Here is a 16,030-nt window from a genome sequence, read left to right on the forward strand (position 1 = left end):
ATACATATATACAGGTGCTGTGGGGAAGGGAAGGAGGTAAGATGGGGATGGAGAGGGGGACGAGGGGGAGAGGAAGGAAGGGGCTCAGTCTGGGAAGGCCTCCTGGAGGAGGTGAGCTCTCAGCAGGGCCTTGAAGGGAGGAAGAGAGCTAGCTTGGCGGATGGGCAGAGGGAGGGCATTCCAGGCCCGGGGGATGACGTGGGCCGGGGGTCGATGGCGGGACAGGCGAGAGCGAGGTACGGTGAGGAGATCAGCGGTGGAAGAGCGGAGGGTGCGGACTGGGCTGTAGAAGGAGAGAAGGGAGGTGAGGTAGGAGGGGGCGAGGTGATGGACAGCCTTGAAGCCCAGGGTGAGGAGTTTCTGCCTGATGCGCAGATTGATTGGTAGCCACTGGAGAATTTTGAGGAGGGGAGTGATATGGCCAGAGCGTTTCTGGACAAAGATAATCCGGGCAGCAGCATGAAGTATGGATTGAAGTGGAGAGAGACACGAGGATGGGAGATCAGAGAGAAGGCTGATGCAGTAGTCCAGACGGGATAGGATGAGAGCTTGAATGAGCAGGGTAGCGGTTTGGATGGAGAGGAAAGGGCGGATCTTGGCAATGTTGTGGAGCTGAGACCGGCAGGTTTTGGTGACAGCTTGGATGTGAGGGGTGAATGAGAGAGCGGAGTCGAGGATGACACCAAGGTTGCGGGCTTGTGAGACGGGAAGGATGGTAGTGCCGTCAAGAGATGGGAAAGTCAGGGAGAGGGCAAGGTTTGGGAGGGAAGACAAGGAGTTCAGTCTTCGACATGTTGACCTTTAGGTGGTGGGCAGACGTCCAAATGGAGATGTCCTGAAGGCAGGAGGAGATGCGAGCCGGGGGAGAGGGGGAGAGAGCAGGGGCAGAGATGTAGATCTGGATGTCATCAGCGTAGAGATGACCCAAGCCCCACAGCCCCTGTGCATAAATCCTTATATTCTGCTGCTTTCCCTATCTATAATTTATTTTAATGCCGGTCTCCCCCTCTAGACTGTAAGATCCCTGAGGGCAGGCATCATGTCTACTAACTCTATTGTATTGTTCTCTCCCAAGAGCTTTGCTCAGTGGTAAGTGCTCAATAAATACCATTCAATGATTGCATCATTTGGCCAATCCTATACATAATATACTACCTTTCCCTATATTCTGTAATGCCCCCCAGGTACTGTGTTCAGAATAGTGCCTCCGACCCCTTACCAAGCAGTGAATATCTCCATCCACCTCCTCACTTACTCTCCCCTTGTCTCAGCAAGAAAGCACCCTCCTTGGGATGAAGAGAATAGTTTTGGCAGCCTGGGCGAGTGCCCAGAAGGAGCTTAATCTTCCCTGCTTCAGAGCTGGCAAAAATCTGAAAGGGAAATGACCTTTAGGCAGTTTCAAGAGTGGCAAAAACTGCTGCTCACAGGTGGTCTTCGGTTCGGCGAGCCCTGGCCCTCTCCACCTTTGAACTGGACTGGATACCATCCCAGACCCAGCTTTTGGCTTCACTGAGTTCAGAAAATGGTACCCGTTTTCCTTGATAACAGTGACTACATGAACATATGTTACGTATCTCCCCAGCTTAAAAGTGGAACCGAAGAGTAAAGGATTAAAACATCAGCAACAACAACATAAGAAACTTCTGGCTGCAATGCTGTCTCAAGATTCCTTTGATTCGGTCCACAGTCCTACTCCATCCGTAACAGAAGATGATATTGACAATGAGGATGATGCAATGGAATTGCTGGGTAATTTTAAAACTTAATAATTCACCTTTTTCTTTTTATCTTTTCTTTAGTGAAAACATGAAGAACATTCATGTGCATCACTCTTAAAACAGGGTATTCTAAAGAAGCCGGTCTAAATTCAAAATATTGCTCCTCCCCTTTTCCATGTAATACCAGAACTAGTTATCAGACTGTTCTATCCCAGATATGTGCACAATCTCTGATTTTTTCTCTTTCTGATTATCTTTTTTTGGGGCAAGCATTGCCTTACTTCCTGCAAATAAGAAAATTTAAATGGGTGCAGAGTATATTCTGAACCATAATTTCAGATTGACTCGATCATATTTCACCGCATGTTTCCTAGAGGTTGTATTTGGACAACAATTTTCATTTCAGTCTTCTACACTGTGAGCCCGCTGTTGGGTAGGGACCGTCTCAATATATTGCCAACTTGTACTTCCCAAGCGCTTATTTACAGTGCTCTGCACACAGTAAGCGCTCAATAAATACGATTGAATGAATGAATGAATTTCACCACATCAAAATATTCCCGTTTCATTTTGAAGAATAGTTACTGATCAGCATGTGACTGTAGGAAGGCAAAAAGCAGCCGCCAATTCCCAAGTTACTAGAGGATACGGATGAGAGAATTTGTCTGTTGAGCAAGAAACCACTCTTTGAGGCAAGTGAGAAAAATCCATTTGCATGTATATTAATGCAGAAGGATTAAAAAAAATCACAGGATTACATTTCTGAAATCCAAGTACAATGAACTAAAATTCAGTGTGTTTATATTTCAGAGATGTGATCTTCGTGATTTTTTTTTAAACCTCCTTTTATCAAGTATCATCTAAAATCAGAGGAAGGGAAATGTGCTCTATTGATATTGGCCCACAAATCTGTAATTACTGTTTATTAAAGGGATGTTTAATTGCACTATATAGTAAAGCACAATGTTCACATAACTAGTAATACTTTTAACCAGCAAGAACATGATTCATATAATAGCTTCTGTTGAGTGCAAAAGAGGGCATTAGATTCTTCAATTTATAGATTTTACTCTTTGTCTCAGCTAACAAAATCTGTTCTTTTCTGAACCTGCCACCTAGCTTCTATTTAGGAAAATATATCCTTGGTTTTGAAAGCACTGTTTCAGTCAGAGAATATATAGCACAATAAGATTTTTGTGCATTATGTGTGTTAAGTGGGAAGGTTAAAAAAAGCCTCATGCAAAACTTCAAATGAAAAGATCCTTAAAATGGAATCATATGGGAAGTATACCTAATCACCTTTATGTTTTCTGATGATGGTAAATTGATGTAGTAACATGGCTAGTAAGGACCTTAATACACCGTCTAGCATTAGTGGTATTTATTGAGCACCCACTGGGTGCAATGCACCTAACTAATCCTGTGGAAAAGTACAATACAGTTAAAGTGACACTTCTGACAAGGCTCTTATATTGTCTGTCTCCTTCCAGGCAGGAATTAAGCCAAACCATCTGTCATCTCCAGAGATACGTGGAGATAGACACTTCACTCATTGAGGTCCGATGATACAATATTTTTGTTGCCTTTTGGGAGAAAAAATGGAATTTTCCCAAAGGTGTGGTTGGTCTCTTGCATGTATCTAAAGTGTGAGGTCAACAAGCTCTTCTTGAAGTCGGTGGTATTTATTGAGTGTTTACTATGTGCTGAGCACTGTACTAAGCTCTTGGGAGAATACAGTTCAACAGAGTTGGTAGACAGATTCCCTGCCCACAATGAGCATCTTTTGGTATTGCATTTAATTTTGATTTACTAGACTATTACCGCATCATTGCAGATTAAGATGGAAAGTAGTAATAGACTAATTAGATTTTACCATCCATCTAGGTAGACAAAGAAAAATCACTGCTGCCATATTAAATAGTCTTACCCCTATATTTGCTCAATATAGATCAGTAAATACAAATGTAAATGGTCTTCATCACTAATAGCATAAAAAGGAAGATTTCTGAGCATTTTGAAAATTGAGTTCATACCAGCTTCTAAGCGATTTTTATGGAAGGTTAAAAAAAAGTGGGTATTAAAATTTAAAAGTCCAAAGCACAGCGTTTAAAATTAATCATCTATATGGGTAGTCTGCTGAACATTGTAATTTAAATATATTTTCATTAGCATTTTTAGAAAGGCTCCTATTAAAACTGATTTTGTCATTAAGAAATCGTAAATATTTAGCAGATGGGTTATGTAAGTTTTGTTTATGTGCATATATAAAAAAGTATTTAAGTATTTGCATAGATAAAATACACTCTTAATATAGTATGGGTTTTTATAGTATCAGTCATATAACCGGATTTTTACCTGTAGGAACATTTTTTTTGTTAGGGCTAACTGAAAAAACCCTGAGAATTTTATCCAGTTAGAATAATATCATTATAGGCATGAACAGTCTTTAGGTATGAAATTTAGCCTGTTTTCTAAAATTGTATGTTTTCACTATTGTGTTGAAGGTCTGAACATTTCAATCACATTTTCAATCACTTTGTCAAAAAAAATTTTTGCTTTCCTAAAATGTCATCGGATTTTTATTTTAAAAACTACAAAATTGCATTTACTCATCCTATTATGTGTGAACAATTTTAAGGAAACTTTCTTTGAAAGTGTTATTACTTAGGCCTTTTTGCATAATTTTGTTACAAGAACAGAGGTTTATAAACATCTTCCTGGTTGACAAAAGCACACTTTAATTTGGAAAAATGATAGCATTGTAGAATTATATGTGTAATTTGTTTTTTCAGTAACAATCACGTTTTCAAGTATCCCTCCTTTGCTTTATTTTCCAAGCACCATGATGGTATATCATTATGTATGTGAAATGCAGCTCAGAAATTTTTGTATCCTCTGGCCTGTTATGCGGCATCATTCCTTAAAGCAGAAATGAATGAATATGCTTAAAACCGAAAGGGTGAACACTGAATAGTGGTTAGAATAGCTCATTTAAGAAACTATCTTAAAGTGAGTCATCTTTTTTCTTATTCTGGTTTTTAGCTTCCTTGGGTTGATCGATGGGAGGCTGTTGTTTCCAATGAAATTTTATTAAAATCTTGAGGGATATTTTGAAACATGGAAAAACCTGAACCCTGGCAGAATCCTGAGCTCAGAAAGGGGCATCAAATAAATGATTGCTATGCTGAGAGGAGAAATATACTTTCTCCTTGGGTTTTAGGCGTTTCATATTGGCAGCAGTCTCATGACACCACTACCAGGTGAGAGGCCCTTCATGTTAGGAATTACCATTAGTGACCTTATTCTCATATGTTTCAGAACTTTAACAGCATCTGCCTCAGTGTCATCACTGTCTACAGGAATGCCAAGTGACACTTGACGAATCGGGGTCAAAATGTGGCCTGAAACATTGTGAAAATAAATGGCATTCCATATCACCTCTCTGCTTAGGTTTGACTACTGACCTCGGGTACCCTGGGTTTCAAGAAAATCTTTTAGAATTTCACATGGAAATCCTATCTAACTTATCACTGTCCATCTTGGACACTCCTTCCCCTGTCCAAAATGGTATTCTGCAATTGATTGGAAAGTCCTCGTTTTAATTCGGATATGCCTTAGGTATCACAGTCCACTGTGCTGGGAGTTATAGTAATTGGAAATCATTCCACCATGTACCTAAATCAACCACCTTTGGTGGTTGTGACCTTGTTTGCATCTTGAAAGCCCTTATTGGGTTTTGTGGCATTCGTGCTAAGGAAACAGTGTCGTCTTTACAGCCCATCTCATTTTTGATGCCTCGTTTTAGTCTTGAGGCTGTTTCATGTGTTTTCACTAGACTGGGGAAAAATGTCTTGATCGAGGGGAAAAATCTCCAGGCCATCTTGGCAACCTGGAAAGTAAATCTTCAGTAGTTAGACTCCAGGTTCTTGAAATTCCAATTTGAACTTATGAGAAAAACAGCATAGCTAGGTTCTGATCCCGTCTCTGCCACATGACTGCTGTGTGACCTTAGGCAAGTCACTGAACTTCTCTGGGCCTCAGTTCCCCCATCTGTAAAATGGGGATTAAGAGTGTGAGCCGCATGTGGGACAGGGACTGTGTCCACCCTGAGTAATTTGTATCCACCCCGGTGCTTAGAACAGTGGTGGGCACATAGTAAGTGCTTAACAAATACTATTATTAATAATAATTATTATTATGAAAGCTGTTTTACTATCCTGAGGAGTCCCCTGGAAGCCCAGTGTTAACTGGCAAAATACAGGTATTTTTCTCCCTCCTCCTTTCAGTTGCGGTTCAGCGGCGCTCTTCTAGTGTTAAACTCCAGACTGCAGTTATAATCCAAGATCCATCAATCAGTGGTATTTATTGAGAGCTTTCTGTGTGCAAAGCACTGTAGTAAAGGGCTTGGGAGAGTACTTGGAAGCAGTGGGCTCTACTGGAAAAAGCACAAGCCTGGGATTCAGAGAACCTGGATTCTGATCTGGCTCAGTCACTTTATTGTTGTGTGTGACCTCGGACAAGTTGTGTAATTTCTCTGTGCTTTGTTTCCTCATCTGTAAAATTGGGAATAACCCCAATTTCCTCCTACATAGACTGTGAGCCCCATGTGGGACAGGTACTGTGCCCAGCCCCATTATCTTATATCTACCCCAGTACAGTTCTTGGCAAAGAGTAAGTGCTTAATAAATACCGTAATAATATTGTTATTTTTATTGTTATTGTAGTGCTACAGAGTTAGTAGGTGCTATCCCTGCCCACAACAAGCTTACAGTCTGCAGGAGGTAACACATTAAAATAGATTAGAGAGAGGGGAAATAGTAAAGTATAAAAATACCTATATAGGTACTTTGCAACTGGGATAGATAGCCAAGTTTTTAAGAGCTGTATGACCAAGTTCATAGTTGGTGCAGAGGAGAAGGCGGTTGGGGAGATAAAGAGCTTAGTCTGGGAAGACCTTCTGGAGAGATGATTTTTTTTAAGAGGGTTTTAAAAGTGGGGAGAGAGAGAAGTCTGATACATTTGTTAAGGAATATTTAGACAGTAATTTTTTCCAATTCAATTCTGAATCCCTCTTTCTTGTTCCTTAATCTTTGTAGCCATGTCTTTAAAAAAAAAAATTGCATTCTCTTCTTCCTTTCCAGCAATGCCTGGAAAAGGAGGCTTGATCTCCAAATAAAAGTGTTCTTTTCAAATGGATAATCACACCACATATCACATATAATTGGAGCAGAACTTTTGTCTTTGGAGAGGGCAGCTGACAACATGCAAAATGAAGTGGTCTAGCATCCCTTCAACCATAATATCTCATATCTTAAAGGGAATACCTTTAATTTTCTGAAATCCGTTTCATTTGGTGGAGGGGAGAGGGGGAGCGTGTTAGGGCTTCTTAGAGGTGCATAGAAATAATTTAGCTAAGCGAGTGCTAGGAACTACTTGATGTTAAGAAGTAAACCAATAACTAAGTTTAATCATATATAGTCCCAAATTCTTTCATACAAATCTAAAATGGATAGTAAATTGTTTAGGGGGAGCATGTTAGGGCTACCTAGAGGTGCATACAAATAATTTAGCTAAGCGAGTGCTAGGAACTACTTGATGTTAAGAAGTAAACCCATAACTAAGTTTAATCATATACAGTCCCAAATTCTTTCATACAAATCTAAAATGGATAGTAAATTTAGAAAGAAGGTAACCTAGAATTATTTTTGATGATCTGTTTGCTTTGCACGTATTGGTTCACCTGTCCCTCTGAAGTAATTTCAAATGGTGTAGTAGCCGATGTGCAGGCCAGGCATTTTAATTGATCTATGACTAAACAGAAAATGCGTGTCAGGAGTATTTATTGAATGCCCACGGTTTATAGAACGGGATACGAAGTGGTGGGAGAGTTCAGTTGAGTTCTTAAGTAGGATTCCTGCTCTCAAGTACTGTGAATCTAGCAAATTGGGAATTACTCCATGCAATCACTGTATTAGGTACTGCATGTCTCCGACTCCTCAAAAAAAAAATAGGTAATTTTGGAAGCAAATGTAGGTAATTTCCTTTCTGTCGACTTTTCACATCTGATGCCTGACAGAGAAAAAGAGCAAAATACGAGAAAAGCACAGAGTTCCACATTTACATATATAAAAATATTTGTGACCAAGGGGTGGTTAAAAGCATTGAAAAGGATTTCTGCAGGCTGAAAGGAAATTAAACTACCCAATCCATGTGTGAATATGAGAAAAATGTAATACTTCTAATAAAGTTTTAAATTGCACAAGACATTTCTTTATTAAAACTGAGCACAATTTTGATAATGAAGCACTTATTCACTGTATAGACTACAGTTGATAAAGGAGCTGAAACAAGTGTGTATGTTCTTAGGTTTTTTTTGTTGCTTGGTGAAATAAACTAAGGTGTTGTAACTGCTTCAAGTATTTAATAAAATAGTCTTTTATGCAAATTGTTTTATGACTATAGAATTGTTTTCATATAACTGAACTGAGTTCATTAATTTTCTATTATCTGTGGGAACCATTCATAAAATACTGACTAAAAATAGATTTGACAATAGGTTTTGTTGTAATTTAGCTATAAATGTGATGCATTTTACACTTATTTCAGCATCAAAAGCAGTAGGTTGCGAAAATGATGTTTAATTAGTTCACAAATCACTGTATTTCAGATAAGTTTGTAAGCAGTAGAGTGATTTGTTTAGATTGGCATGTACCCTACGTTACTGCTAATTCATTGATGCATCTCTGGATAAATGCATTAAAATGGATTCTTATACTGAAGCTGAATGTTGAATTTGTGCACAATTACAGATAAATAATATAAAAAAATTAACTCCCTTGGTTATCTACAAATACTAGTTTTCTGGCATTGAGTTTTACTGGAGGTGAAGAATGATAGTAACATGGTACCTAAACATTTATATTATTTAAAAAAGTCAAACTACTGTATTTCCTGATATAAATAACTATGATGACTTTATGCTTAGCAAATGTTTTGATACTATAAATGAATTGTCTGGGGGCAAAAGTACTTGGGTGGCTTTCTGAACTCAACTCAGTCCTAGGGGTTTAATTTCAGTTGTTCAAATGAATCCCATATGACTTTAACAAAGCATATTTAATGAAAAATGAGACAGCACGGTACTGACAGATCTTATATTGAGTGATGTTCCAACATTGTTCATTTTCTTCTAGTACATGGAACTGGAATGTCAAGAAATTTTTTTTCTTACCGAATTCAATGTACCATGAAAGTTGCTCATGTGTTATACAATTTTTTCATAGAAATACCAATAGAAACCATTCAGATTGTACTTGAATAAACCAGAATGCTGTGCAAGGGAAGGGGAAAATGCATTTCCAGTTTCACTGAAACTATGCCTTTGGTGTATTAATATTCCCTAAGGAAGATGCTGTTACACAGAACTGTTTGTGCTGTCTTGCTTTAGAATATTTTGAAATTGTTCATAACCCCAAAGAGGAAATCTGTTTGAAAGTGCTGTTCAAATGAATAAGATTGTGATAATTGGTCCTTTTCAGGCACTTTCTGTCAATAATTACATTTTTTGAAGTTTCCAGGTGCATACTGCTGGAACTCCCAAGATTATTTTCATATTGCAGGTGCATTAAAATTTGAAAGTACACCTAAAAAGTAAAATTTGCTATCTCTGATGTCACCGTAATATTTGTGCATGCTTTTATTATTTTATTTGTTGGATTTGACTTACCTTGTGATGTTTTACTGTAAACTGTGCAGAAGATTTTCAACTTTATTAAGTGTCTGAATTTTTAAACCTGCTTTGAACAGCTTATTTTAGCTATTTTCTAAAAGACCCTGAATGTTTTCTTTAATAAGTAATTCAATATTACTTTCCTGTCCAGAAAAAAACATAGTTCAGATGGAATTAAAAGTGGAAAATATTAGGTTAAACACTGCTTCTACTTAAACTGTCATATAATCAACAACACTTTTATACCTTTAAAAGGTGTTTCTGTTCATGCACTTTAAAAGGTCCTTTTTCAATGGGAAAATAATGTGTATGTGGGGCATATTTAAAATAATGGTTTCCTTTAAAATATTTTTAACAAAAGAACAATTGAAGATCATGATCTGGATGGCTGGTGTTTTCAAAAAATATTATTTTAATATATTATATAACAGGAGAATATACCTTTTTGTTTTGATTGAGTTATCTAGGTCTGTATTATTGTCCTAAGAGGTCATGAAAACCTTACTAACTTCTGTGTTTTGCATTTCACTCATTTATCCCTTTATGTTCCTAGCCCTAGAATGCTCAGATACGGGCAAATAACCTTATTTCCCTTATGAGAAGCAGCATGGTGTAGTGGATAGACCATGGGTCTGGGGGCCAGAATGTCATGGGTTCTAATCCCGGTTCCTCCACTTGTCTGCTGTTTGACCTTGGACAAGTAAGTCACTTCACTTCTCGGTGCCTCAGTTACCTTCTCTGTAAAATGGGGATCGAGACTGTGAGCCACACGTGGGACAACCTGACCACCTTGTATTCCCCCCCCCCCCCAGCGCTTAGAACAGTGCTTGGTGCATAGTAAGTGCTTAACAAATACCATCATTATTGTTGTCATTATTATTACCATTAATAATGATGATAATAATAAAAAGGCACAATGAGTTGGTTTGAGAGGAGCAAGTGGGGCCTAATAAGAGCAGAGCCAGGTTAAGTAGCCAGGAAGAGAGCAGATTAAGTGCCTTAATAAAGCCAACAGTCAGGAATTTCTGCTTGCAGAAAGGAATGAGCAGCCATTAACATGTAAAGCGGGCAGAAGTTCAAATTGAATTACAGTACTTTTCTAGGAAATATAGTATAATTCAGTATAATAAGGAAATTCAGCTCCTGAGCTTCTGGGACTAAAGGTCAGCACTTATACCACATGACTCCAGGGGTTGGCAGTTTCACCCCAGGACAGCTGCAGTGGTTTCTGGAGCCCCCCAGAAAGATAAAGTCAATTGTGTTATTGTATTCTCACAATGGGAAGAGGGAGGATGGAGGGTCCTTTCTTTGCAGCAGCTCTTTTCCCCTCTGGGAGAGAACAACGAGATAAGAGCCAGAGCCTCTCACTTTTGAGCTTAGCTATGTACTCTCCACAGCTGTGGATTCTGTTTTCTCTGAAAGGATCTTGGGAGAGAGGATAGCTAAAACAATGATGGGGTGGAAAGTCTTACTCATTTTCAAAATCATATGCTGTTCTAATGATGATAGAGTAAGGGAAAACTAATACTGTGAAACTGAGAATAGCTGTCAAAAAGAACACTTTTCTTTTAAACAGTCCTAGGTGATTTTCCCCCCATAAACAGTGTTCCAGCAGGAAAACCACACATCTTCAGGTCTCTTCAACATCTGTAGTTGTTCTGGAAAGATTTCTTCCGAGGTCTCCAATTTCAACGATCCCAACCAAACATTTTAAAAAAGGAGATGACTTAGAGAAAGCGTGTACAAGTGGGCTGTCTTTTTTTTTTTAATTTTCAAAAATGACACTCCCTATGGTAAGCTCCTATGCATGCATGTGTCTGTGACTGAAATGACTTAATGTGCATCTAACCATCCATTCCACCCTGCTTGCTTGGGGAAACTGCCCTTTGCCATTGTTTGCATCTTGCAGCAGTTGACACCATTTTCCAACTTGTCCCTCCCTCTACCAGTGATGGCAAACTGACTCGCTCCAGGGTCTCTTGGCCGATAGCCTGTTGGATTCATTCATTCATTCAATCAATCATATTTATTGATTGCTTACTGTGTGCAGAGCACTGTACTAAGCACTTGGGAAGTGCAAGTTGGCAACAGAGACGGTCCCTACCCAACAACGGGCTCACAGTCTAGGAGGGGGAGACACACAGCAAAACAAAACATATAGACAGGTGTCAAAATCGTCAGAACAAATAGAATTATAGCTATATGCACATCATTAACAAAATAAGTAGAATAGTAAATATGTGCAAGTAAAATAAATGGAGTAATAAATCGGTACAAATGTATACAAGTGTTGTGGGGAGGGGAAGGAGGTAGGGCCGGGGGATGGGGAGGAGGAGAGGAAAAAGGGGGCTTAGTCTGGGAAGGCCTCCTGGAGGAGGTGAGCTCTCAGTAGGGTTTTGAAGGGAGAAAGAGAGCTAGCTTGGCGGATGTGTGGAGGGAGGGCATTCCAGGCCAGAGGAAGGACGTGGGCCGGGGGTCGACGGCGGAACAGGCGAGAACGAGGCCCAATGAGGAGGTTAGGGGCGGCAGAGGAGCGGAGGGTGCGGGTGCCCATTGGATGCCCATGAGACCGTTCGAGAAGCCAAACAGGCCCTTTGGGGCAGGTCCAACTTTCCCAACTTTCTAGACCTACAGTTTACTGTGAAATTTGATGCCGCCTATAATGTTAAACTCTCAGTCTTCCCTAAGGCTCAACAGCCTTCTTGAATTGGGATCCTTTGCTTAGCCATGTGTTATTGGGTAGTGTACTGCCGAGACAGAAGAATTCAGTAATAATAATATTAATAGTAATAATTGTGGTGTTTAAGCGCTTACTGTGTGCCAGGCACTGGGGGGCAGGGAGGCGGGGGTTACAAGCAAATTGGGGTAGACACTGTCCCTGTCCCACCTGGGGCTCATAGTCTTAATCCCCATCATCATCATCAATCGTATTTATTGAGTGCTTACTGTGTGCAGAGCACTGTACTAAGCGCTTGGGAAGTACAAATTGGCAACATATAGAGACAGTCCCTACCCAACAGTGGGCTCACAGTCTAAAAGGGGGAGACAAAACCAAACATACTAACAAAATAAATAGAATAGATATGTACAAGTAAAATAAATAAATAAATAGAGTAATAAATATGTACAAACATATATACATATATACAGGTGCTGTGGGGATGGAAAGGGGGACGAGGGGGAGAGGAAGGAAGGGGCTCAGTCTGGGCTCAGTCTCCCATTTTACAGATGAGGTAACAGAGGCATAGAGAAGTGAAGTGACTTGCCCAAGGTCACACAGCAGATAGGGAACAGCATCAATTCAATATGTAGAAAATCTTTGGCTTCGTTGAATAATTCTTGGATTCAGGCTGGTCGATAATGGGTTTTCTTCTGGAATAGGGTATGTGCTTCCAAGTCACCGTCAACAGTACACTGAAGCTCCTGGATGATTTTCATAGGCTTTCAAAATAGTCATAGTTTGTCAAGATGGATGGATTTCGTGGTTGATCGAACTCCCATTCCAGGTCTCTCTGCATCTTCAAGCACGTGGCAGAAAGTAGGTTGAAGGTGTAATGCACATTTTATCCCTGGCAGTGTGGCTCAGTGGAAAGATCATGGGCTTTGGAGTCAGAGGTCATGGGTTCAAATCCCAGCTCTGCTAGTTGTCAGCTGTGTGACTTTGGGCAAGTCACTTCACTTCTCTGGGCCTCAGTTTCCTCATCTTTAAAATGGGGATTAAGACTATGAGCTCCCCATGGGACAATCTGATCACCTTGTAACCTCCCCAGCATTTAGAACAATGCTTTGCACATAGTAAGTGCTTAATAAATGCCATTAGTGTTCCCCCTTCTAGACTGTGAGCCTGTTGTTGGGTAGGGACTGTCTCTATATGTTGCCAACTTGTACTTCCCAAGCGCTTAGTACAGTGCTCTGCACACAGTAAGCGCTCAATAAATACTATTAAATGAATGAATGGTTCTGGGGAAAAGGTCAGACAGGCCTCTCCAGCTCTGCCTAGGTAATAATGAAGGGTGGTTTTAGAATCTTAATGAACTTCTTAAGGCACCCAAATCCCTTGGCTTACCAGCATTCATTCATTCAATTGTATTTATTTATTGAGCGCTTACTGTGTGCAGAGCACAGATGCTAGAACTGCTAAAGGTATTGAATATTTTGGTTCATCTGTGGATTCAGCATAGATCTTGGTATTGTTCCCTCTCTGACATGTTATAAAGACTATGCCTTCTGTTTTCAGTTGGACTAAAGCCACACTGTATTTTCCATTATTATCCATGTTATCCACATTATCCGTATTCCTTAGTACCTTAAAACTTTAAGGTGGTGGTATCTTTCTCTTTGTCAGCTTGCATTGGTGTTGTTGCATTTTTGCAGCTACTTAATGCAGAGCTGTGCACATGTTTTGCCAAGTGCTTAGTACAGTGCTCTGCACACAGTAAGCACTAAGCACTCAAATACGATTGAGTGAATAATAATGATAATAATGATGGCATTTGTTAAGCTGTTACTATGTACCTAGCACAGTCTTTTAGACTGTGAGCCCACTGTTGGGTAGGGACTGTCTCTCTATGTTGCCAACTTGTACTTCCCAAGTGCTTAGTACAGTACTCTGCACACAGTAAGCGCTCAATAAATATGATTGATTGATTGATTGATTGATCTAAGTGCTGGGGTAGATATAAGGTTATCAGGTTGTCCCACGTGGGGCTCACAGTGTTAATCCCCATTTTACAGTTGAGGTAATCGAGGCACAGATAAGTCGAGTGACTTGCCCAAAGTCACACAGCAGACAAGTGGTGGAGCCGGGATTAGAACCCACGACCTCTGACTCTCAAGCCCAGGCTCTTTCCACTAAGCCACGCTGCTTAGGGAACACTCAGATGCCATTGAATTGTGCTTTTGTTTTAGAGACAGAGGTAGCATCACAGAAGCCATTACCCTTTTAGCTTAGATTGGAGATGGTGCATTTGTGCAGCTGCTGGTAGCAGAATACTTTCATTTCGGAAGCAGAGTTAAGGTCATTAATCATTTGGCTCTGCCTTAAGCAGACATGGAAGTCACCGAGGGAAACCAGAATACCTAAAGAAGGATAACTCAGAGGCAGGTGGTGTTAATATGTCTTTCAGAAATGGGTTTAGCAAACAGATATGAGTATACTATACTTTATATTTCCTGAAAGGCCTGATGGAAAATTGACTCCAACTGAACCACAAATAGTAGAACTAGAATTTAATATGGCATTGGTCGTTCTGATAAAATTTTTACTGGTACTTTTTAAAAAAAAAATAGTAGACAGGAAAACCATATTGATATCCTTTGATCAGACTGGAATGGTATATTTCTGCATGCAAATGAGCTTTGTTAGGTGAAGCTCATATGCACCTTTCACGTTAATTTCCCACTGACAGCCATGACATCTGTGGATTTGTCTTATGTCCCAACGTACAGGAGGGGTCATTTATCCAAGTGCCTCTGTTAAGAGGAGTTGACAGTTTGTAATTTCCCTGCCCCATTGAAATCTCCATGAGCTTTCATGAAGCCAGGTTTCTTACCCTTAACATTTCCTTTCACTGGTTCTGCACACAGTGCCAGTCGGATCATAAATTAATTAAAAGTGCCTGGAAAACAAAAAGAATAATGGAGGTTTCCTTTCTGGTATTATTCTGTTTCTGTGGAGAATCCTCTGTGGGGTACTAATAATAATAATAATAATGGCATTTGTTAAATGCTTACTGTGTGCGAAGCACTGTTCTAAGTGCTGGGGGGATACAAGGTGATCACGTTGTCCCATGTGGGGATCACAGTCTTAATCCCCATTTTACAGATGAGGGAACTGAAGCTCAGAGAAGTTGTGACTTGCCCAAGGTCACACAGCAGACATGTGGCAGAGTCGGGATTAGAACCCACAACCTCTGACTCCCAAACCCGGGCTCTTTCCACTGAGCCACGCTGCTTCTCCTACATAGGGTAGATAGCTTTCCTTTACCTCAGAACTCATCTGATGTATGCCATTGACAGGAAAGGCTGAGTAAAATAAGAAGCACATAAGAAGTAAGACCAAAGGAAAGTGGTAAGAATGGGTGCTCTGAATTAGATTTTAAGCCCTCAAAAGCAGGGACCTTTACTGTATGTTTTTTTAAAAAATATATATTTTGTTAAGCACTTACTATGCGTCAAGCACTTTTCTAAGTGCTGGCATAGATACAAGTTAATCATCGTTGGATACAGACCTTGTCCCACATGATGTTCACAGTCTAAGTAGGAGGGAGAACATTCCCCATTTTGTAGTTGAGGAAACTGAGGCACAGAGAAGTGAAGTGACTTGACTAGGATCATACAAGTGGCAGAGTCAGGATTAGTTCTCTGGCTTCCAGGCCCGGGCCTTTCTTCTAGGCCACGCTGCTTCCCTGTGCTTCCAAGTGCCTAGGTACAGTGTGCTGCACAAAGTAGGTACTCAATAAATTCCAAGGAGGGAATGAACTGAAATATTTTGCCTCTGTAGGGACTTTAGCTCTGCTACAGTTCCCTTTTGGCTCTGTCACAAATAATGTGGGCTGTCACACATTAGAATTCATTGTCATTT

At 40.1% G+C, this 16,030-nt stretch overlaps 1 protein-coding gene across 2 annotated transcripts in view; it reads left to right on the plus strand.

The window, feature by feature from the left end:
* C25H8orf34 (chromosome 25 C8orf34 homolog) overlaps window positions 1-16,030 on the plus strand; it is a 242,202-nt gene that overhangs the window by 83,181 nt on the left and 142,991 nt on the right. For both annotated transcript variants that reach the window (XM_038766655.1, XM_038766656.1), the window contains one exon: window positions 1,583-1,749. In XM_038766655.1, coding sequence (XP_038622583.1) covers window positions 1,583-1,749 — 167 coding nt within the window. The remainder of the gene's footprint in view (window positions 1-1,582; window positions 1,750-16,030) is intronic.

This window comes from Tachyglossus aculeatus, chromosome 25 (genome assembly GCF_015852505.1).
Source record: "Tachyglossus aculeatus isolate mTacAcu1 chromosome 25, mTacAcu1.pri, whole genome shotgun sequence".
Lineage (NCBI taxonomy): Eukaryota > Metazoa > Chordata > Mammalia > Monotremata > Tachyglossidae > Tachyglossus > Tachyglossus aculeatus.